Here is a 24,987-nt window from a genome sequence, read left to right on the forward strand (position 1 = left end):
GTCAGGTCTCACTGATGTAGCAGAGGCCTGAGAAGGCAACCAGAACCTTAAGAGTCAGCCTTAAGTGAAGAAAACGGTTACACAATATTTTTTTAATATTTCTAAAAACAAAGCCTAACCAAAGCCTGCTCTATTTGAAATAGACTGGGACGTTTTAGCATTAAAATGCTGCCAAGCACTTGGAGGACACTCAGGATTGCAGTAATGCATTACAGACAGATAACCCCATCACTGGTAAGTATTTGGCCAACAGCCCAGTTACAAACTGCAGTCACCCCTGTTGTTAATTGAGGGGAGATTATCTTCAATACTCCTTTATATTGAAATAAACTTAAAGGGAAACCAATTAATACCTGAATAAGGAATCACAGAGTTAAAGCTTTTGCAAAGGCAATGTTTTAAATGTCAGTAACAACTGAATCAGAGAGCTTCCTTCACCTTATTTACTGAAGCAGAATAATGGAAACTGCAATGAAGGGAAAAAGAAGTCAGGAAGGAACTTAGTTTCCTAGAATTCAGCACTCAGTGATTATGTATGGACAAGTCCAGAACATCTTTGAAAGGTGTCTCCTAAATGTCTTCTGCCAAAGTTGGGTGTTTGTTTGGGTGGTGGTTTTTCTGAGGGAGAACTGTGTTATAACTGTATTATGATGTCAGGGAAACCACTGATGCTCATGTCCTGGGGAGCATCAGGCACAGCACGGCCAGCCAGGCAAGGGAGTGGACTGTCCTGCTCTGCCCTGCACTAGGGCAGCCTCACCTCCAGTGCTGGGGGCAGTTTTGGGTGCCACAATGTAAGATACTGAGCCATTAGAGAGCATCATGAAGAGTCTGGAGGGGAAGATGTACGAGGAGTGGCTGAGGTCACTTGGTCTGTTCAGGCTGGAGGAAACTGAGGGGAGACCTCACTGAGGTCTTCAACATCCCCACAAAGGGAAGCAGAGGGACAGGCACTGATCTCCACTCTTGGAGACTCAAGGAAGCAGAGCTAGGGGAGGTTTAGGTTGGGTATCACAAAAAGGTTCTTCACCCAGAGGGTGGTTGGGCACTGGAACAGATCCCCAGGGAAGTGGTCACAGCACCAAGGCTGACAGAATTGAAGAAGGGTTTGGACAATGCTCTCAGGCTCATGGTGTGACTCTTGGAGTGTCCTGAGCAGGGCCAGCAGCTGGGCTTTGGTGATGCTGATATTCTGCTAATGAGCATTTCTGCTGGTTTTATATAACTTCAGAAATTACATGCTGCAAACTATATCACTTGGTTCAAAAAAATTACAATAATTGTGCTCCACAAAGCACAAACTCCATCACGTAAATGACAGTGATTTACTTTGGCTTTTCACAAAGGTCTCTTAATGAGTATTTTCTAAAGCACTTTCTTTGACATTGCTAAAATGTATTCCATTTTCTCATTAGGTTTATTTTCTTAATGTGTATTTGCATTAGCTATACATACAATTCATCTGCAATTCTTCTTCTCTGTTGATGTCTGTACTACTTGGCTTGTTCTCTGAAGTGAGGCTTCCTCCATCCCACCTGTGTTGTTGAGCAGCAACTGGAACAACTGGAATTGGTGGCAGCTTCTCCCTCCAACTGGGACCATCCTGATCTATTAAAGTCTTTGTTATTCTGAAAAAGAACAGCCCCACCAACATGACTTTTCAAATATTTAACTCACACTTTAATAACTTACAACCAATTCATTACTGCAATGTTCCAATTTTTAAAGAAAAAAACCTGAACGATTATCCTTAAGGCTAATTTGAAAAATATCACAGCAGTCAACAGTATCACCTCCATTTAAGACTCAGACTTTTTCCACTTTAGAGTATTATGCTGGCATTTAGAAGACAAGCTGACTTCAGCATGATCTGTAAATATTTAAGCCAATGATTGATTCTGCAACTAAGCTCTAAATGCTGCCTACCACATCCAGTAAAGAAATATGAAAAAAAATCCACATATTTATTTTGGTTACTTTTCTCAGCTGTTCATTGGTGTTATTTGTAGTAAGTGTAGATTACAGTATTCTCAGGAAAAATGTGATACTTAAATTTGCAAATGTCAAATGAAACCTCCTCCCTAACAACTGTCTAAAAAAAGCAATGCAGGTCACAAAGTAGTCTGCATTAAATTGCATTTCATAGTTATATAGTCAGAAATGTATCAATCAATCCCCAGCTAAAATACTTAAAATATTTTCATTACATATCAAAACTGTTTAGTCTTTCTTAAACCAACATATATATATATGTATATGTCAACTCTTTTCACATATGTGTGGTTCAATCCCAAAATTATTCAAGTGGGAGTTTCCCATTGCCTTTTTCTCTTTTGGAGAAAGACATAAATAAACATAGTAAGCGAAGCCATTTAAGATTTCACGGTTCCATTAGAAATTTTGTAGTGTTAAAAAAACCCCAAACAATTATGATGAGAGTAACAGTGTGATAAACATCTCCTCATCTCAAAATGGGCTTAAGAATCAAGTTCAACTGATACAAGATATAATTCGTAATTTAAAACTTTTTTGTAATTAAAATTTTTGGATCAGGTGCACTTCCATCTAACACAGGTATGAAATATATACTACATGGACAAACATCCAAAAAAAAAAAAATTAAGAACCTTGAAAGTGACATAAAAAAAAAATAAATTAAGAACCTTGAAAGAGATATGAAGAACAACACAGAATGAACATAAATTACCCAATGGAGTTTTCTTATTTAGTTCTGTTCTTTTTAAGTATTTGAATAACAGCTATTTAAAAAGAAAGTGTCAGTGTAGTACTTTGGCAATAGAATCAGAGCACTCAAGACCATATTCTTTTCCCATTCTGGTCTGATCAGAAAACTAATACAAGAAGCAGCACCAGTTCTTATTTCCTTTATGTAAAACACAAATTACCAAAATATTTTACAGAATGATAGAGACTAAAAAGTCTGTTTGTAGACCTATATAAGGAGCTAGTTTACGTCTTACACTATGCTGTATAAAAAACACGTGTTTTTGACTTGAAAGTAAATTTCTTCATTCACAGAATATCACATTCCATATGATAATGTAGTTGCTTTTAACTGATCAAAAAGACTATTTTAATGTGTGTTAACTGCACATGCCCTTGGCAGGGGCCTGTACCATTCCTGAGTATCTTAGAGGACATACCAACAATGTGGCTTTCCAAGTACTGCTTTGCTCTAATTTTACTAATTTTCAGGATTTTAATGATAGCCTGAACTCAATTGCTAGGAAAAAAAATGTGGCACACCATCATAAATTGAAGAACCCAAAGCTTTAGTCAGGTTGTTTTTTTAGGCAACAAAACAGTGCACTTCATATTAACACATCAATTAATTAACTTTAGATATTTCCCACAGAAAGTAATGGAGTAATTCCACAGGAAACCAGAGTCATACTGACTTCCTATTTAATGTACTTTTTCACTTATCATAATAGGCTTAAAAAGTTGGAGGAAAAAACTCTAATTCATCAAAATCCACAGAAAGAATCCTGCAGAATCCAATGATCAACTGACTTCTTGTAATATCATAACGTAAGCAAAATCTTTTGCAAAAATGCATATCTGTGTGCCATGGTAAGTTTAAAAAGCACATGTGTCTCATGAAAAAACTGGGACAAATACACTCATTTCCTGCCACAAACACCCTGACTTGACCCAACAATCCTGCAGTTCTGGATCACAAATTTCTTTCTGCAGTACAGTACTCCTATGGGACTTTGTAAAAACAGCTTCCAAGATATTTCATGCGATTTGCTCACTGATACTAAAGGAATTGGGACAACTGGAATGAAACCTCAATTTAGTAGAAGGAAATGCACAAATACATTCCCACACATCAGAGCTTCCATATTTCTAATGGAGAAAAGTGAATTATAAAAACACTCAAGAGGAAATTAAAATACACAAAGTAGGAAATCCATTGATGTCCACAAAGCTAAGAAAATGCCACTAATTAAAAGCATGCTTGAAATGCAATTTCCAGTTATTTGGCACACAGCATTACAAGAGCCAGTCCTTTCAGTCTAAAAAAATCACCTCAGGAACCAATAAAAGACGCAATTTAACATCATCTAATCAACATAATAAACAGTCAAATAACTGTTTATACTTGTTTCCATTATATACCTAAATTCTTAATTATTTCCTTTTGATTGCAAAATGATCAGGTAAAGGCTTGATATTAAAAATCCTTGGTTTTTATGTAAGTATTAAAAATGCACAATTAATTCTGAGGTTTTTGGAAAGTCTGCTTAGCTATGTAAGCACAGAGATACAAGCTTTAACATGGTTTATCAAAGCCACCCTCAGACACAAGTAAGATGCTGAATTTTTCCTGTTAGCAAGCATCCTACAGCATCACTATCCTATTTCCCACAGAAAATTAAAAACCAAGAAATCCTCCAATAAAAGAAGGTTGTTAAGATCTTCCTAGTATTTAAAAAAAAAATTACATTTGGGGTAGTCTCTTTAAGTTAAAATGCAGTAGAATAATGTTTTTTTATTTTTTTTAGAAAGGTCTCTTACTTTGGAAATGAAAATGAAAGCTTTAGTACAGTTTCAGTTGAAGTTTCAAATGATAAAGTATTTTTTAAAGAACATAGTTAAGGTTGAATTATGCAGGAGGTCTATGGTTTAGAAACTAATAATTTGCAAGCAAAAAAGAATTACCAGCAGAAGAGAAGAAGGAAGAAGCAGCTGAAATAAGGTGATGGGTTGCCAGGGAGGAAAAGAGTAATGAGCAGTGAGGCTAAAAACATAAGGAAGGCCTAGAGAGGAGAAAAGGAAGAGTGTTAAGGGGAGAAGGGAAATAAGGTTATTGCTAAGCAAGTTCCAAATCAAGGAGAAATATGAAAAGAGTATCTGTAGATAAAATAAGCCAAGGAGATTTTTAAAAAGTGTACTAATTACCTAGGTACCAGGATGAGATTCCACCAATCCAAGTGCCCTATTATCACCACAGATACAGAGAATCACTAGCAATTTTTGTGTTATCAAAAGATTATAAAGTGCCACAATTTCCTCTGGTGAAATAAACAGAATTTAAAGAAAGATATTATGGACTTTTAAATGAATAGTTCAAGTGCTCACGGCCTTGCCTTAGGAAGAAAAAAACTGTACTAGATTCCATTGTAAAAGCTACATGCATATGGGCTCCTGCTCAGTGATTAATGGCTGTTCTGTTTTCAACTTTATAGTACTAAAGCATAATTAGAGAAATTCAAACATCTCTCTTGGCAGCAAGAATTCATGTTGAAAGTACTAATACTCAAAAATAATGTTCAATTATATTTTTTACACCTTTAAGCTTTGTAGCCAACCACTGTATCAAGATACTTCAGTATTTCCACAACTGCAGCATACAGAAGGATTCACACTTAACATAAATCTCCAACAGAAAGACTGTTAATATGTAAGGGAAATAGATGTCAGAGAAATGGCATGTACCGTAAGGATTACTTTATACAGTATAAAATAAAAGTTAGGAAAGAGAAAAGTAGAAGCACTAGCTAAAAAAAAAAAACCCAAACAACAACCTTAAAATATTTAAAATATTAGATTTTTGAAAAACAGGAAAGGGACCCACTGCTAGGAGAGAAAAACTGAAATTATGGGAAAACAGAAGAACAGCCAATCCTCTACCTATAATGAACTAGCTGTGCAACAACTCTGAGGCTACACCACAGAGGGAGCATGTAAAACAAACTAATTTGAATTGTCCTTTTCTACTTTGACTATTATCAGAGAGTTTCTGTGTGGAGTTACCTGTTAACACTATTGTTTGCTGCCTGGATGCTGCTGTCTATCTGCAGGACTGTTTTATAATCAATGTACGCCTGCCGGTACCGCTCCATGGACTCATTGGCCATTGCTCGGCGTAGAAGAGGCTTGAGGGAAAACGGGTGAAGCTCCAGAGCTCTGGGAAAACAAAAACAAAAATGCAGGATTGAAAAAGAGTAACTGAAATAGGGATAATAGAAATGTTTTATGATATACACATCTATATGTAACTCTGTGTCTTCAGATGGCACTTACAGCAAAATAACTAAGGAAGGTCTGAGTGGTTCATATCAACACCCTAAATTACACCCAGTTTTGAAATCGTTAGTGCTTTTACTACAGCTTACTTTACTCCAAGCTCTATCTTCCATCTGGAAAACTGCCCTCATCAACGTGATACAATTAATACAATGGCACCTGCTTAAGAGCAAAAAGCTGTTTTTCTTAAGTCATGCCTAGATCTGCAAGGATTTCAAGTATATGATGCTTTTGCTTACACTGACTTTCAATTCTTTTTCCTTAAATAAAAGCTTAAAAAACCCATTGACTAGAACAGGAATATAGATCTGTCTTTCTTCAGACTTCAGGTTTTTGCCTGTCTTTTGTCTGTTTACATTTTTGATTGTCTGCCTGGACAACACCAAGCTCAACACTGTGCAATTAGAACTCCTTCCCAACACCATGCACTTTTCCAGCAATATGAAGCAGTTCACAAAGGCTTTATTTCTCAAAGACTACCTTCTTCCAATGATTCTTGCTAAAAAAAGATAAACTTTTGAAATAGCGAAATTAAGATGAGTCAAGACAATTTGATTTCATGAAGTCATAAGGCAATCCAGACTGAGATATCCCAGCTTTCTGCTACACACACGGTCAGCTCCAAGGTCAGACAAAGTCGCCTGGGGCTTGATACAGCTGGGCCTGAAAACCCTCCAAGGGAATCTCTGCTCAGCATCTCTGGGCAACCTGTTGCAAGGCCTACATCATTTTTAACTTTGAAATCATGTAACGTCTTTGTAGATCACCTATTATATTGTGTTGTCTGTGGAAGATTTATTTGACATTGCCTAATTTACATGTGTTTGCACTTCTGCTTCCCAATCTCTGCATTATTTCTACCTCTGTATTATTTCTACCACTAAGCATCATGAGTTCTTGTGCATCCAGGAAATATGCATGACATTAAGGACACTATCATTAGGTAGTGAGACTAAAAAGGTTCTAATTGGTAGGAATACAAAACGTAAAACATCTGCATTACTGATTCCAGGTAAAGTCTTACATACTTCAAACTTCCTGAATAGAAAAATGCAATGGCTTTTAAATACACCACCTTGGCCAGCTGTCCGCGATCCTGCATCTATTTTAACAAAATACTACTAATGAGTCTTTTTTTTCAGAGAACTTACTCTGTCAGGTAGAATATATGCAGTAAGTTAAATGTTTTGTATCTTTGCACTACAAAGGTACATGCACTTTTTTTTTTTTTTTTTAGTTTTGGAGGGCTTTTCTAACAGTAGAGTTCTATTGTACAAAAAACTCCACTGACTAATTAATGTGATTTCTAATTCTTCTAAGATACTTTTTTGCACCTTAGTCCTCAGCATTATAAACTCAATCTATAGAAATATTAAAAAACCCCAAAACATCAAAAATACAGTAATAATTTAGTGGGACACAGTGTTTAGAAGTTATTGAAGGTGTCTGATCTTTTCTGCCCTTACACAGTAAGACAGTAAGTTAAAAGTTGCTCCTTTCCTAGTTTCCACGTAATTGTTTACATAACAAAGGTATCTGTCATATAGACAAGGAACCAGACTTTATTGATACTGTTCTGAGTCAAACACCATTAGCAATGTATCAGTTAAAATGTTTAATCATCACCAGGAATGTTGTTGTTCTACATGGGAGGTTTTAATTTACCTGTTACAATCCTGAATGCAGTCACTGCAGTTCCCTTCTTTGAGGTAACATGCTGCTCTGTTTGAGTACAAGATACTTAAATCGTCTGGACTTTGTTCTCCTAAAAGAAGTTACAATTAAAATCAAATAGTATTACTGAAATTACACTTAAGAATTAAAGATTTGCTTACTCCAAGTTGCACTGCAGTGATGCAGTTTGCTGACACTGCAAAGCAATAAAGAGCTTTCTTTTATCATGCTGCCTAGAATATGTAAGTATTCAAACATAAATAAATGTCAACAGCTCTACTGCCAAGAAAATTAAAACATTATTTCATCATCCTGTATTTTCTGTCACATGAATTGCTGTCTACTGAAATGATGAAAGATTTACTGCATGTTAACTCCTGTCAAAAATGCAGGGGCAGGGTAAATTCGTTCACTCGTAGTTCCTTTAAATCATCTAAACAGTTCTAGATTTAAAGTATAAGGTATGATTACACTCACCTACACCAGTGACACATTCAATTGCTTCCGAGTATTTGAGCACAGCTTCTCCAAACTGTCCACTCTTAAACAACTCGTTTCCTTCACTTTTTAGTTTTGCTGCAGCAGGAGGAAGTGAAGTGGAACTGTCACCACCAGCCTTCTCTGGTGAGTGAGACTCTTCTCTAGGCGACTTGGAGATCTCAGCTTCGGCGCTTTCACTCTTCTCATCGCTGCATAAATAGCCATTAACTTCGCCTTCATGGTCTGACAAATGTTTTTCCGACTCCTTCTCTTTTTTCCCTGCGCTGTCGGCGGAGTCCTTGTGTTTGTGCGCGCCCCTGCCGTGCGCCTTGCCGCCCCTGCCGTGCGCCTTCCTGTGCGCGTTGCCCATGGCGGGCTCTCCCGCTGCCGCCCGCGCTGGCGCTGCCGCGGCCGGGGCTGAGCCTGCAGGGGCGTTAATTAATGACCCGCGTTAGAGCCGCATCATCGGCGCCAACTATCGGCCTGCGCGACAGGGGGGAGCGGCACAGCGACACCCGCCATGGCCCGACGCTAGGGGGGCCGAACTGCCTCGGAAAACACTGCTGAGGATACCGAAAACTCCTACTTACAAGTAACGAGCAGTTGTTATCGAGAAGGGACCCCTACGAAGCCTCGTTTCCCCTTGCTGGGCACAAGGGAACCCCTGTCCCAAGGTGCCAGAATGGTACAGGGCTCACCTCGAAATTAACTCGTTAATTACCGCCTGTTACAACACGGACGCTTTGATCGTCATGACCGAATCAAATGCTTGCGTGTTAAAATTACATCACAAGCTATCAAACATTCTCAAGAAGATCTCATTTAAACATGTCAAAAACCCTTTTATGCATACTTGTGATCATTCAACTTTCGCTGTTATTTATTACAGATTTATTTAGGAAAAACCATAGAATAAGGGTAGTAGATAACAAAATCTCTGTTTTCCATGTTCAGCTGGAGTCCTACCAGATTACCACCACACTATTCAAAGATGGATTTCTGCAGAGCCCAACTCTCAATACTACTAACCACAAAACAACTCTGCCTTTTTGGTACTGTAAAGATGCTATCTTCCTCTTCCCTCAACCCGATGTATTTGTCTGTCCAACAGAATTTTTTCACATATTGGAATTATACTTTTAATTGACTTTATCAAAACGTCTGACACTGACTCCATACAGATGAACTCCAGATGGTCCAAAATGAAAGAAATTCTTTTTAAACACACAAAATGTTACTGAAATCAAACTGAACAGGATGGAAAAGCAGAAGATTTGTAGAAACAATAGATCCTCTAGTGCCTCCTACCTAGCTGAGATACTTGTTTTGAAACACCATGTTCAATAATAAGTTCATACTCCACAGGGGGAACAATGATAGGCTAAATCTACCTACACAGACATTTTTGTAAAACTTAAAGTATTTATATTTCAGACATTTACCCACCCATCCAATTGGTGGTGCCAAATATACCAAAAAGGTTTAAATGCTATTTGCTAGGTAGAATGGTGGTAAAAGGCTTGCTGGGCAGATGAATGAAGACACCAGTATATTAACAACTTCCTTAACATACATGCTAAAATACTTTCATTTTGCATACAACAAAACAGAAAAAAAACCTTTAAATGTCACGAGAGAAGGGTGATAGGAGAGCTTTAACAAAACATGGCAAAACACTGTCAAAGAGCATCCCAGCTTCCAGAGAAAAAGAAAAAGCAAGGCAGGCACATAATACGTGATGTGAATGTTATTAATGTGAATAATGTGTAATTCCTGAGAGGAGGAGGAAATTTCCTGAAGATGGAGTGCACAGAACCAGTCCTGTATTAAACAGGAAGCATTTCTATTATTTGGAGTCTGGAGTCCCCCTGACAATAGGCATGCTGATAGTTACCTTGTGTAGCTGCTGGGTAATACTAATTGGTTAAATATTTCAGGTCTGAGTAAACAGCATGCAAAAAAATGTACAGCTATACTTCTCAAATATAATTCTCACTGGCTTTTAGTTTCAGTCTTCAAAAACAATGCTCCTGTACTGGTCTCTACAGAAAAAGGCATTCATGAAATCTCAGTATTCTGGGCTAAAAAAAAAAAAAATGCCAATACTTCTGAACTTTTCTTAAGGAAAAAAAAATTCAAGACACATTATAAATGCCAAGGAGAATTTGAAGAAAGGTACTGAAAAGTCTGGACAGAATTTTGACCAGAACAACAACAAATACACACCAGAAAGAATTTAAATTTATGTATTACTAAAATAACAAACTTTAAATGGAAGGACATCATAAAACTAAAAAAAAAAAAAAAAAAACCAACAAAAACAAAAACAAACAAAAAAACCCCCCAAAACAAAAACAACAACCAAAAAAAAAAAAAAAAAAAAAAAAAACCACCAAAAAACACTGACTATCTAAATAGGAATATTTGAAGTTTGGGGAGTGGTTAATGTTATATAATATATAATAATATAATATATAGTATTTAATATTGTAATTATCACACAGCTCAATAAATTTGTCTTAATTAAAAGGGGCTATTTAAAATGCATCAATTTATCTTTAAACTGTATTTATCACTTGAGGTTATAACTTCTAGAAAAATGTCAAAATACCAGGTGCTTCATCAAGCACATACATGATTTTTAGGTTTTGCAGTGCCTACATACTGGTTCTTATAGTCTCTAGGCTGCAAGCAATTTTCCATTCCTATTGCACAGAAAGGGCTCGATATACTTTTGCTTTCAGTTAAACAGAAGATGAAAAGTGACTACACTCTATTTAGACTGTTTTGTTCAAAGTTCAGGAATCAACTCTTCAGCCCTAAAGAAAACAAAAAAATATTTTGATTTTTTTTCCAATCTCTAAATTGTAAGTTTAGTAGGATTGCATTAGGCTTACCAACTAGAATGTGAAATAAATGTGACTACATGGACTACTGGACTGCCTGTGATTACAGGACTAGATTTTAATCTACTTACTGCTGTTAGGTTCACAGAACATTTTTATTCATTACCTGAACTGAATTCATATTTGTTTCCAATTGTACAAGAAAATACAGAGTGATCTGTGAAAATGCCTGCCACTTAAATCTCTGAAATATTTATGTATATCACAGGAACACACATGCCATTGGAATCAGTTGACAACCTTCCCTATGTTTAAAAGCCTAACCTTTCATCAACAGAATGGAAGTCTTCCTATGGAGCTAGAAGGCACACAGTCATTTGAATGCTCACAATAGAAAACAACCCCAAATTAACAGACATTTAAGGCTAAGGATATGATGCATCCTTTCTTCCAAGGTTTTAGCTCAGGAGATTTGGTAGACACCAACTGATGTGTTGATGTGAGATTTGGTAGACTACCAACAAAAATGTGTTTTCCCTAATCCCATGTGCCAATAAAACATTATTATATCACACATGTACAGTCATGATTAAGCTGCAAAACCCATGGACTGATCTAGTTTCAAGATAAAACAGAGAAAGCATAAAAGTCACAGCTGTCATGCCACAATACCTTAAAGAACCAACATAACTAACAGAAAGGAGAAGGGTGAAATCAGCCTAGGGATGTTATTCTGTTGCAGGCTGGAGGCCAGCCATGCAGCTGAATCTAAAAGCAACCTGTCAATAATGCAAACCTTCCTAGCCTCTGCTGCCTCACCTCCTCCTGCAAGCCATGGATTCTGATTATGGCAGTGGCTTCATCCCAAGAGTCTTGCAGTTAATCACACACTAATCCAGGAATGGGAGATACATTTCAACTGCTTGTAAACTACATCCTGTACAAGAACTACATGTTGTTTACCTCTAATATAAACTTCCAGAGCACAGGGATGAGCTCTTACAATAACAAAAAAACCAAAAAAGAATTATAGTTTCCAAAACAAGCAACAACAACAATTACAGATGTTGACAAATTATACTTGATAGTTTTTACACCCTTTGATGCAAGCATGGGAAGAAAAATGCAGGAGAAAAATTGTGTTGGTGGGAAGGCAGGAAAGCTGTGTGAGAGAAAGATCTCAGGAACACAAAATGCTCTCTTCCCCAGAAGAAATTTTTAACTGGGTCCACATCAAAGGACATGTGTAAAATTGCAGTAGGTGATTTATAGCAACATTTTCCATTTGTCTCTGTTAGGCCCATTCTAGAAAGAATTACAAAGATGTGTAATAAAAGTGGGTTCTAGATTTCACACTTGTATCTACTTTAAGTAGTCAATGTAAGTTTAGTCTTCAAATAGGCAAAATTCTTTGCAAGAAAATATGGATGGATTGTGTGAATAAGCATTACAATCTCAAAGACAATGATTTTTTCCTTTGGTTAAAATAAAACAGGAAATGATAAGACATTACCTTTGTCTCTGCCACGTCTTTCATGTTCTTCTGTATTTTCCCCTCTTCCTTCACCATTTTCTGAATCCTCTATCTCTTGAATAAGTATTTTTTTTCCTTTGCCTTGAGGCTTAGATACAGGCTTTAAATCTTTTAGTTTCTCTTCAATCTCTAGCAGACTTTTCTACAATAGAGAAAAAAACCCAGCAATAGAAGTCCTTTTTATTATGAATATAAACTACAATTTATGTACAGCAAATACATTCTGTTAAATAATCCATGTGAAATCCCAAACAATTATCAAGATGAATGTTGCCAATATAAAAAAGACGGTAAATTATTGTGGATTTTTCTAGGAGTCAGCATCAAACCAAGATTAATAGCCAATTTCTGTCTCTCTCACAAGAGATAGATACAAGATATCTTGACACCTTTGTGGGAAGATATCACATAAATAAATAAATATTTTTCTTGAATGCCTTGCTTATCAAAAAACCCCTATATTCAAAGGAAAAAAAGTAGAATTATGATTGCGATATCTGGCATGATCTACTAAGAAGAGATGTGGAAAACAGGTTCTCTAGAGAATCTCCAAAAAAGCCTAAAATCACAATCAAAATTTATACTATGGATAATCTGATATCAGATGGACATCTGACGGAGAAATGTAACTGAGAGAACTAGAACAACAACAGTCTCTTAACAGTGTAGCAGAAGGACACTGTTGAATAATGGTAAGGTTTGCTCCTCTTATATGAACTGCAGTCAGATGATCAAACAGCTTCTCATTCCACAACATTTTTGCATTACTCAAAAAATCCCCTTTAACTGCACTTGGAACCATCAAGGTTGAAAGAGACCTTTAAGATCAAGTCCAACTGTTAAGCCAGCACTATCACTGTAACCCATGAACCACTGAATCACTTTACACTGTCAGAGCAGAGTAAGACACACCCAGCATTATGTGGTGTTCTGAATGTAATTCAATGCTGTGCAAGAAAGTGCCATCTCAGTACTTCCTGTCTCAAGAAAAAGATAAGAACAGGATCAAGCAAAGATTCACATGGACAAACTACCTTGAAGAATTCTAGTTACTGACAACCAATTCATTTTTGTGATTCTGGATATAAAGATGCACTTTGCATGTGTTCCATACATTCATATTTAGGTTAAGAGGGTTTTGAGGATCCTCCAAGCAAGAAGAAGCTTGAAAAAATGCCCTGCCAAGTACTTGTCATTTCTAGATGTGCCAGCCAAGGCATAATAGCTGGCATGGATAAGGACAAAGTACAGACATCTTCAGCTACAAAAGCACTGTTCAGGAAAGGAAGTAATGGAAGAGAGTAATAAAAATGAGTAACTATCTATGTCTGGTATTATAAGAAGTCTCAGCACAGCCTATTTGATACATCTTCTCATAGAGACTGTTGCAGAGTTTGTCATCACAGACTCACAAGCTATTTAGTTATTCAGACTTATAAACAGAAAAGAAAAAGACCAAGATGCCTTTTAGACCTCAAATCTAGAGACATGTAATTCCTTGGTTGGTATGAAACTCAGGAGCTATTCTGGACAGGACCTTAGCTCCAGGAACACCCTAAAAGGGATAAATGCTGTATGTGGTGAATTTGACACAATAGGCTTGTACCATTTGTCTGGTTCAAGCAATAAATAACTCCATGGAAAGAAGCAGCAATGAGCAAGCTGCTAGCAGCTTATAACACACCACCAACAAGAGCTGGACAAAAGTCAGAAAGTGGGACAGCACAGCATCGAGATGTCGATGTATGAACACTGGGAGGGCAGTAGTATGATGGACTCATAAATAACATACAATGAGCAGTTTACTATCTAAAGAGCCCAGTACTGAAGATTCTCAGGACACACAGAGTCCAAATGCAAGGACTTGTTCTAACCTGCAAAATATCCCGAGCATACCAATGAAAGGACACAAACCAATCCTCTCCTAAACAGCCAAAGTAATAGTAATACAAGGACCACATCCTGACCTTGATTTTCAAAGGAAGCATCTGGCTTTCTTTGATCCAAAATTAGTTATGAAGAATCCAGATTTATTGGAAGGTATGAAAGGTTTTTCATTCTACCCTGGAGATGAGAAATGAGGATTTATAACACCACACTGAAGCAAGGACAGAATCCAGCTCTTCTCCTTTTGGGTTAACTTTACCACTATAACAACAAAAGCTTGGCATCTCTGTTGAATTTTTCTTCTCATTACGTATTCAAACTCAAACGCACTTATCTCAATAGATCTTTTCAAGAGACATTTCCAAATAGCTTTGATCAGCAGGACACTAATACTGCAAGCATGTTCAGCATAAAATGTTTTAGGCGCCTAAATTACATTAATAGAGAAGACTTTTCCTCACAATCAATTCCTGAACAAAAGATCTGGCCACATTCAAGTACCTAATTTCCAACACACGTGGTCTCGGGAAGCTGATCAACAGCATAGCAGATTGAGTGTGTCCTCAAAACTCATATTACATCAAACAACATGAACTGTACTCACTCTTTCTAGCCATATTCAACTCACTGATCTTTACCTTAGCCATAGAGTTTTCCGGTTCAACAGACAACACTTTATTCAGATCCTCTATAGCTGTCTGGTAATTCTGCAGATGACTGTGTACAGTGGCACGACGCATCAAAGCTACAAAAGAACCAAGTGTATTATTTATGTATTTAAATTATAAAGCGAATAAAAATACACTTTTTTTTCTAGACATATTTAAGTGCAGTCATGCAGTTTTTAAAATTCTGCACTTACTTCTATATTAGTAACAACTGTTTTCTCAATGATTTTTAATGATGCAATTTCACATGATATCTTTTGAGGCAGCAATCACGAATTGTGAAGCACCTTTTTATAGTTTTCAAATTTTCCCCCTCCACCCATGCAAATACAGTTAGCTACATTCAAGTCCTTGACTTCAGAAAGAAATAAACCAACAACTTTGGTTGTTTTCATGTCACTTTTAAATTAATTTATAATTCAGTGTGGGTATTATTGAAACGCTGCACAAATACAAGAGGGCTTATAGTTATCATATGAAAAACATGCTTCCATGTAAGAATTCTCATTACAGATCAACAGGATGAACTGCACAAAACTTCACGAACCCCCAAAGAACCATTAAAACTGCTTTTGGGAGTTATGTTGTTTCCTTCTTTGTCCTTAGACCTGATCTAAACCTCAGTTAAGCCAACTAACAACATATACCATTTTATTTGCTAGAGGTAAAATAATACATTCAAATTTTATTTTTTAGTTCACCTTTTATGTTGCCAGGTTCCATATCTAGTACCTTCTCACAATCCTGCAAAGCACTGTCCCAGTCCTGAAGTTTGATTTCTGCTTGAGCTTTGTTATTATACACAGCTGCGGTTGGTATTACTGATATACTCCTAAAAAAAAGGGAATATTGATCATGTTAGAGTTCATTGTTAGAAAACCTGAACCTAAAAACACCTCACTACTTGAAGCTGAAAGCAGTACTACAGCAATATTAACACTGTTACTCTACCCACAGTAGTGGTTAGAGACTCCCTCCTGTGAGACCACAGGCAACCATCCACCAACTAGGTTTACTGTCTTCAGGGGCCTCTTGCTTGCCAGGACTTAGACCAGTGACATTGCAGAGGAGATGCTGTGGCTCGTCTGTCACTCAGACTACTACCTCCTCCTGCCAGCCATGTGGACTCCAACAAAATTGCCAAATGGAACCTTTGAGAGATGAAGAGTAAGTCTCTTCATCTTCTTCTAACCTTTGAGAGATGAAGAGAAGCTCTGGAGATTATGATGAAAAAGCATGGTGATGGGGGAGAACATATGGGATTCTCCTTGACCTTGCTTGGAAAATGGAAAGACTCAGGTAACAGTGGATGAATTGTCCAGGTCAATGTCTGGCTGCAGGGCTGGTATTGTAGGTAGGGCTTTAGCTTCTGTAACAACAGGAATCATCTCTGAGGAATAAGGATAGCTAGGATGCACATAACAAAATGGTGTAAGGAAATCTTGGCCAACAACCTTGTTAATGTTGCAAGGAAGACCCTAAACTGTGTTCACTGGAAAGAATAGCAATGGAAGTTCCAGGGGGACAGCACAATTCACACTTCCTTTGTGGAAAAAAAAAATGGTTGAAGAACGATCTCAAATGTTTGTCCACAAATGAACATGCATGGGAAACAACAACAACAACAAAAAGAATAAAAGCTCTATGTAGCTATGATCCCAGTGGGATAATATATATGGTGGGATAATCTTTGCATGCTCTTTAGAAAGGGTAGGAGGGTGAGGAAGAAGAGGAGATGCATTCTAGTCTAAGCAATGATTCAGTGTGTGAAGGTTTGTCTTCACACGAGGAACAGGCAAGAGACTGACAAGCCAGTCACAAAAGCCAATGGGTAAGAACAAGAGGTCAGATTCTACATTTTCCATTCTAGCCATAGATGACCCTTTGAGGTTATTAACAATTCACTCCAAAATATTTTACTTAAATATTTGCAACTCTGAGAAAATAGATTTCAGATAGGATTAGAAAAGTGACCAGTTAGAACAGCATGGTATCACACATTTCAGAAGGCATACAATGCCCCATTGGGGTCAAAAATGGAAAAACTCTCCATTAGAAAGGATTCTGCCTATTCTTAGTAATTAGTGCCTTATTTATGTTCCAAAAGCAGATGTTTTACTTATTTTTATATTATATATTTGTATTTTATTTATTGTATATGAAATACAGATATAGGCTTTTTAAATGTTTATGTAAAACACCCAAACAAAACAAGAAAGATCTTAAGGCTGCAAGTCAAGAGCAATCAAAAAAACCAAAAAAAACCCCATCACACACCAAATGCCTCAGTTAAGCAGCTTGTGCTGTATGAATATCATTACAAGTGTGTGCACACAGACACATATATATACACTTATCTATATCAGCAACCTCCAAATAAATTTTCATAAACTGGTCTACAAAACCCTGCCTCCTTCAGTGCCAATATGAATGACACTTCCTAAACACAAATCTTACTTTATTAACATAGAGCTTATTTTATTGCTGTTCCACACTATTTCTGTTCATTATTTTCTCCATACTTATCTGCACTAACCACATATACATTCTCACAGTTTTTTTCAAGGTTATCCCACTATAATATCATAACTCATTATTTATCTTCACATTTCATCTTACAGTAGTGTCATATCATTACCCTCCATTTATATTGGTAATTAATACCCATGTACTCTAAATTTCTAAATGACAACTTTGACACTTCTGATTTCTGCAGTTTTTTAAGTCCTTACCATTTCAAAGCACAGAGTCAAATTACATTTGTAATTATTTTGTTTCTTGACACTCTGATTATCTTTTTATTTTTGTAAACATGCCCTTGAATCTCAGTGGTTTAAAAAATCTGAGGAAGTTTGTGACACCTGCAGACTGCATTCCATCACTCTCTAGCCTCTTCTCTTCTGATAAAAATTAGTATCAGGATGGATCAGTGCTTTAAATACTCTTCTGTCAAATCTTTCTGCCCTTTTGAAAATAATCTTATTGTCACTAGTTGCTTCAATAAGAAGTTGTTTCAATTACATTGGTCTAAAAACAGCATTCACAAGTAAGAGTCATTAAAATAAAAAAACAAAACAACATTTACTCACCGAGTATAGTATGTCACTGCTTCTGCATAATCACCAGTGGCAAAGGCTTCATTGCCCTTTTCCTTTTCACGAGTAGCAATAAAAATTTTCTCTCTCTTTGTCATTCCTAGCAAAAAATATTTTTATGCAATAACAACTAGCACAGATGTAACCAAAACAGTCAGATAAAATACAATGAATCTCATAGTCTGCATTTTTTAAAAGCACATGGCTTACTAAAAGATCAATTTGTATTTTATTTTCTGTAATAAAACACTAAATTCTTCTTGTGGGCATAAAATTCAGCATGAAAGAAAGAAGCAGTTGGCTAACCTCTACCATTCATTTATAATACCAGATGTATGTTTTACTTCTTTACCAAGTGCTCTCAACTAAACATAAACATTCTTACTATTTGTTAAGCAAGCCTAGATTTTTTTCAAACACGGCTTGAAGCTCACTTGACGATCTAACAACTTTTAGCATCTCTAGAGAATGAAAAATAAAGGCCCTTTAACTCTATGATACACTTCCTTAATTAGTATTGATACTCTACAACACAGTATTAGAACTAAAGAAAAATTATGTTTCTAAGACATTACCGGTTGTGTCAATTTTCTTTTCAATTATAGGTAGACTTGGCCTACTACAGAACCTTGCTTTTGAGTTACTTTCTTCACAGTCTTCATCAATTTTAGAACATTCCTTTTCCACATCAAACCTTTAATTAATAAAATGACAAATTCAATAGTGTTGTATAGCAAGACTCTTCAGCTGATAGAAAGGCATACTGTATTTTCATTATAAACCAGAGGAAAAAAGATATAGGCTGTGTTCAATTATCCATGATCAAGAAAAATCTCTGCCTCACCTCCCTCCTCACCATCTTCCCCCCAAAAAACACGTAAAATTTAAGAAACAGTATCATGAGGCTCTATCACAGCCCCATCAAAAATCCTTATTTACCTTTGCCAAAATAACGAAGAAACAGCTTCAAAGCAATTTATACAGTAAACTTGAGATAAGGAGTCTCAGACACTCTGAAAGCTACTCTGAAGGAGCTTTTGAAAACAATATTAAGGAATGTATATCAAACAACTATTGCTGTAGTACTGTAAAATGAATATAGTAGTAGTCAATTCCTACACTATACAGAAACATTACTCTTACTGCTTTTCTCTGTAGGGTGGAATGAAAAATAGCCTTTTCACAATAATCTTGACAATATGAATAATTTCTTTTTGAAATCAAGACACTATTTTGAAAATTTATTCAACTCAAAACCTTTTCAAATAAGGCTAAGTGTTCTCCATTTTGAATATGATACTTTGCTAGCTTACTTTTACCTATTTATTATAAATGAACCACATAAATGTTTTTAAAATAAGAAGTGAAACATTTTGTTTAGAAATTGCCTAAATAATTATTTGAAAGTTTTGAAATTATCCTCAAAACATTTTAAAACCATGATATGCTTTAAATTGGAAGATATCTTTCAAACAACTCTGTTTCAGTGTACTTATAATCCAAAATAAATACACTCCATGGAAAAATTCACAACCTGTACTATTATCAGCATGCTAAAGCACCTAAAGATTGTATACATAAATGTGTAAACAAAATCTGTACAGTTACTTTGGAAAGATACAGTAGCAAGAGTAAAGAATATATGAATGAAAGAATAAATTGCTGCAGAAATTATTTTTATAACCTATTTTCTTTGTCCAAGTTCAAGCGGGAAGGCACCAATTTCTGAAAGATACACGCATGAAAATAACTGATAGGCAAAACTTATGCAGAACAGGGTTTTTGCAGGGGCTTTAGGGTATAGTTTCATTACCCACACCCCACAATATCCACATCTACTGCAGTGGAAACTTGTGCCTCCTCACTCTGATTCTACAGCATTATATTCCAGATTTCAGGAACTACAGAAAAACTTCTACTATGTACAACACAAGTATGTACTTTTTGCTTTCTGTTTTCAACAATTTGGGCATCTATCTGTCACGTAACTCAGGAGGGTGATGTGCCACCGTTACAGGATGCAGAGTGTCTTTGTAGCAGAGCTCCATCCATTCTAAAATAGTTACTCTCTAAGCCTCTATTAAGTGTAATTGCATCTGAGTAAACTGATGCACCTGCCTGAAGCTCATTCTTTGAGGTTAGTGGCGGTCAGTGCACGAGTAAGTATTCATCAGTTTTGTTTTCAATGTAGAACTGTGGCTTTAGATATAAAGAAGTCTATGTTTTTAAGTCCATGTTAAAAACCCTAGAGCTGCTTTCAAAAAATCTCAACAATCAAGTAATCAATTTTATTTATTTTTCTGCTTATTTACTTTATTTCACACAGCTTGTACAAAAGTATAGACTAAGTTGTTCTCAGCTGTTAGAAACACAATGTGTTATTTGCATTTTAACAGAATATTTATTATGGAAAACTGAAGTTTCACCAGTGTTACAGTTCCCTAAATTGCTGACCTTACTACTATGTTTCTGCAAAATACATCAACTGTGTTCCTTAGTTAAATAAATAAGATTTATTAAAAACTGAAATATAAGGTATTTAACATACTTGTCCCATTCACTGTAATCCCGTGGTATGTTTTTCTTGCTTCTTTGTTTGTTTTGTAATTTTTTGTTCTAAAAGAGAAACAAACAGCCATCTTGTAAGACAATTTGTTGCAGTGGAATTCACAGTGGTTTTTTTGGTTTTGTTTCTGCAGTATATCTTTTCCTAGTAACCAACACTACTCATGACTAATCTCAGCTCAGTCTTGAAAATGTAACTCATCTTGGTTTAAACAAAATCTTGACCCATTTCATGTATCACTGCAATTTGAGGAGCTTCTGAGTCTCACAATTTTTGTCTGCTGTCCTGTTACATCACAGAGGCACTGAGTGAAACTTCCTAATTAGTATCTTGTGATGCCATCTTCCCAATCATCCTTTCAACATAGCAAGGGAGAACTCGGTCTTCAGAAAACCCAGCCTTGTGATAAGGTGTTTGACACTGAGATTCAATCAGCAACCTGGTTTTAGACTTCTCTTTCCCAAGAAAATTTAACACACAGATTTTGGTAGACCCTGGAACACTCACAACAAATTTGCAAATTTCGAAGTAGTGTCTGGACTTCTTTTCACTATTTATCACTTCACTAAAGCCAATTCCAAGATTATTTACATTCATTTTAGATTTTAGACAAGCTCTATCATTGAAGCTTGCCTTACCTAAAATTTATCTTGAGCACCTTCCTGCAAGAATCAGTTCTGACAATCAGATTTGACTGTCTTGTATCTCAACCCATCTCCTACACTAATGGACTCTATTTCACTAGCTGTCACCTCTGGCATCTCTTCTACCTCTGTCATGAGACTATACTTCTTCTATGCCCATCCCTGCCTGTTGACTTCAAAATCCTTAATAGCAAGGTGTGGTTCCAAACAGGTATTTCACAGTGGAACAGCCAGTTCAAAATATTCCCATCTACCCTATCCTGGCCATCCAGTCCTCCTCTTACCTTGCGTTCACTGAGTTAGACCAGTGCAATTCTTTGTAGAATTGCATATTTACAATTTTCTGTGTTCAGACAAACAATCTGACAGAGATCACAGTACAATTCCCAAATATCTGCACCAGTTCAATTCAGCATGAGATAAACTGGACCAAAGAAATAACCAGAAGCTTCCTAAACTTGCTTTACCAGTGACACTGTAACAAGGGCATACTTCTGCAGCTGGATGTAAACACCTCAATTTACATAATGCAAATGTGACCCTTCCTGTAAACACTTCTGACTATCTATAATGTTAGGTTACACAAACTTTTGTAGTATATAACTCCAGAATTACTGTTAATGTCTTGTCTTAATGTTATGTCTTTCAGGAAGGGATACAAAATGACAAATATGTTTAGTGACCAGCATATGTTTAGAGGAGAGAATTCCTAAATATGCCTCCCTGAGTTATCATTATATATCCATCCTGGAGTATATTACAAATGTACTAATTTAATGACTATCAATCACTATTTTTTTTTTTCAACAGAAGTTCTTAATTTAAATAAGCAAAAATACTGCAACTCTCAGAAGAAACCTCATAAGACACTTACACTAATGCAAGTCCAGCTTAGGGAGAGAACTACAGTATGTGCATTTTAGGAGTGAGGAAGAAACATTAACTCAAAAATCCAAAATTTGAAAAATTCTAAGTCTCATATCTTTGAAATAATTGTAACCAAGCTGTAGTTCCAACAGAGTCAGGAATTTCTCCATCAGTAATATTTTAGAGGATCTCATTCAAGAGGCTTTGATGAAAAATGTACACTTGCATGCCACGGAACTAAAAAAAAAAAAAATCTCTGTGCTTTTCCTGTTTCCTGCCATAATTCATAATGCCTGAATCCCACGGGGTTTGCAGCCCACTGAACATTTTCTGGACCAAAGATGAACACACCAATTGGCTTCAGTACAGCTGACACAACTTGGCCTTGGTTTTCCTGTGGGCCCTGTGTGCTGGCCTAAAACATGACTGTTCCATGGCAGCTAACCAGTGTTAGTTAATTCAGAATATCCAAAGCAACACGAAGGCTCTAAGATCCTATCACAGTGGATTTTTATAACATAGAACTTGTATGTCTTTTGCATGCCCTAGGCTGTAGCATGAGGAGGGATCTGAGGATGCAAATCTTTCTGGAACAGTGTTAGAAAATCATGTTTGGCAAAGCAGCCTAAGCTGAAATCCCATCAATACAGTCTTTTGAATATGAATGTCTTTAAACACATGCTTTAGTTCTCTCCTGGACAAAATGAGGCAGCAAAAATAATAATTATGCAGTGTGAACAGTTAAGACAGTTCTGGGCAGCATGAGAGGAAAACAGGAATATAAGACAAACTTCCACATGGTGTTATAGAGGGGGATATTGCATAAACTTTACTCTTTTTCAGTCCATTTTTTGAAAACCCCTCACATGGATTCACACCAATAAAAAGAAAACACTATATAGAGTTATAAACTATCAGTAGTGAATTGAAATCACACCTACATATAGTATCAGCAATAAAATCTGATTACAGAAAAAGCAAAATGCTTTCATTTACCAAATTTGTACCCATTAATGCAATCCACTGGTTTAGGGTCAATAATGATTTCCAAAACTGGATTCATTGAAAATGCTGAACTTTTTATGCATCAGATCAGATGAACAGTCTCCAACCAAGTAATGACATAAAATTATGGAAGGCTTTGTGCATTTCTTTCTAGCAGAGAGGATAAATTTATCACAATTACAAAATTACAGTATGCCAGTCTGAAAAATATAGTCCCAACTGATTAGCCAAACATGTTTTAAAACTGTAAGATGACACATGTCTTTACCAAAAAGAAAGAAAGAAAAAAAGAAAAGCTGATTATGTGTATTATTCAATTATTTTGAGATTTCATGTTACAGGTATAAACTTAATGAATGCTATACAAAGTGCTTCTTTTTATTCAGTAGGGATCTAGCAGTGATATAACTGTACTGCTGCATGAGATGTTTCAGGCTTCCCTTCTCTCTTCCAGAACAGGTTAGAATTCCTTCAGAGGCCGTCTGCTTAGACAAAAGGAATGGAAATCACATACCACAAATAAAGCATAAAGCTATATCTAGGTTTCCTGGATAATAAGGCTAACACTAAAACCTTGTAGCAAGAACAAAAGCTGAAGAAGAAAGTTTGGTCTGAAGACTGCTGCATGTTTTAAAGGAGAAGAAAAAAAAAAAGGTGAATATTTTTGTCTTTGATGGAGAACACATCCTCTTTAGTAACATGGAGTATCCTAGATTTCAAGACGCTTTCCATCATTTCATGCTTACATTCTAAACTGGGTTTACTGAGTTCACATGGAATTAAACCATTTTCTGTTCTAGCAGTTATACAGGACATGAATCAAGGATAAAGCTATAGTGGCACAATCCATCTCAGCAAAATAGGACAGTCAAGAGGAACATACATTGCAAAATATGGAAGAGTACACATTAACTAAAAAACCCCCAAAAACCATAAACCAAACCAAACAAAAGCACACTTTAGTCTCAGTACTAACCACTTATAAAATATTCACTGAAATCCCCAGCCTCTTTGCATACCACATAACACAGACTGCCTAGCTATCTTAAATGTCTTGGTCCAACATCTGACAATACCAGCTGACATTAAGAAGTAGTTTCTGACAACACAAGAAGACCAATCAAGCTTTACTAATACAAAATTATTCAAGAAAAATAGGAATTAGTAAGAAAGATCACATGACCTGTAAGGACCCCTTCATAACATTTCTGACTCATAAACCTCCAAAAAGAACAATGCTTAATGAATTTCCAATAGCAGTGTCCCAGAATTTCAAAGAAAATTTTGAGAATCAGACTGAACTGATCCATGACAATACCTGACAATTCAGAAAAATCCCATCCACACCTACTTGTCTCTCAATCCCTTCAGTATTTGGTATTAGCAAGAAAAGCTGGCCAGAAAAAAACTGATTTCACATAGACAAATAAATGAAAAAAAAAAAAAAAAAAAAAAAAAAAAAAAAAACAAAAAAAAAAAAAAAACACCACCACAACAACAACAAAAAAACACCAAAACACCACACCCACCAAAATGTAAGGAAACTAATACCTGGGCAAAAATGTAAATATTTGTTTTGCAGTCATGAAGATGTTTTAAGTCTGCTTAAGGTCTAAATTAAGAAGTATGTTGTATGACTGCAGTGGGAATACCAACACAATGTA

At 36.1% G+C, this 24,987-nt stretch overlaps 1 protein-coding gene across 1 annotated transcript in view; it reads right to left on the bottom strand.

Annotated features, from left to right (window-relative positions):
• SPAG1 (sperm associated antigen 1) overlaps positions 1 to 24,987 on the bottom strand; it is a 38,216-nt gene that overhangs the window by 9,075 nt on the left and 4,154 nt on the right. The window contains exons 5-14 of the mRNA XM_083881067.1: positions 20,790 to 20,857; positions 18,817 to 18,935; positions 18,236 to 18,341; positions 15,848 to 15,978; positions 15,117 to 15,223; positions 12,571 to 12,733; positions 8,209 to 8,634; positions 7,723 to 7,822; positions 5,785 to 5,937; positions 1,456 to 1,628 (exon numbers count right to left, since the gene is read on the bottom strand). Of these exons, the coding sequence (XP_083737193.1) occupies positions 1,456 to 1,628; positions 5,785 to 5,937; positions 7,723 to 7,822; positions 8,209 to 8,634; positions 12,571 to 12,733; positions 15,117 to 15,223; positions 15,848 to 15,978; positions 18,236 to 18,341; positions 18,817 to 18,935; positions 20,790 to 20,857 (1,546 nt within the window). The remainder of the gene's footprint in view (positions 1 to 1,455; positions 1,629 to 5,784; positions 5,938 to 7,722; positions 7,823 to 8,208; positions 8,635 to 12,570; positions 12,734 to 15,116; positions 15,224 to 15,847; positions 15,979 to 18,235; positions 18,342 to 18,816; positions 18,936 to 20,789; positions 20,858 to 24,987) is intronic.

The sequence above is a fragment of the Zosterops lateralis genome (assembly GCF_965231275.1).
Source record: "Zosterops lateralis genome assembly, chromosome: 1".
Lineage (NCBI taxonomy): Eukaryota > Metazoa > Chordata > Aves > Passeriformes > Zosteropidae > Zosterops > Zosterops lateralis.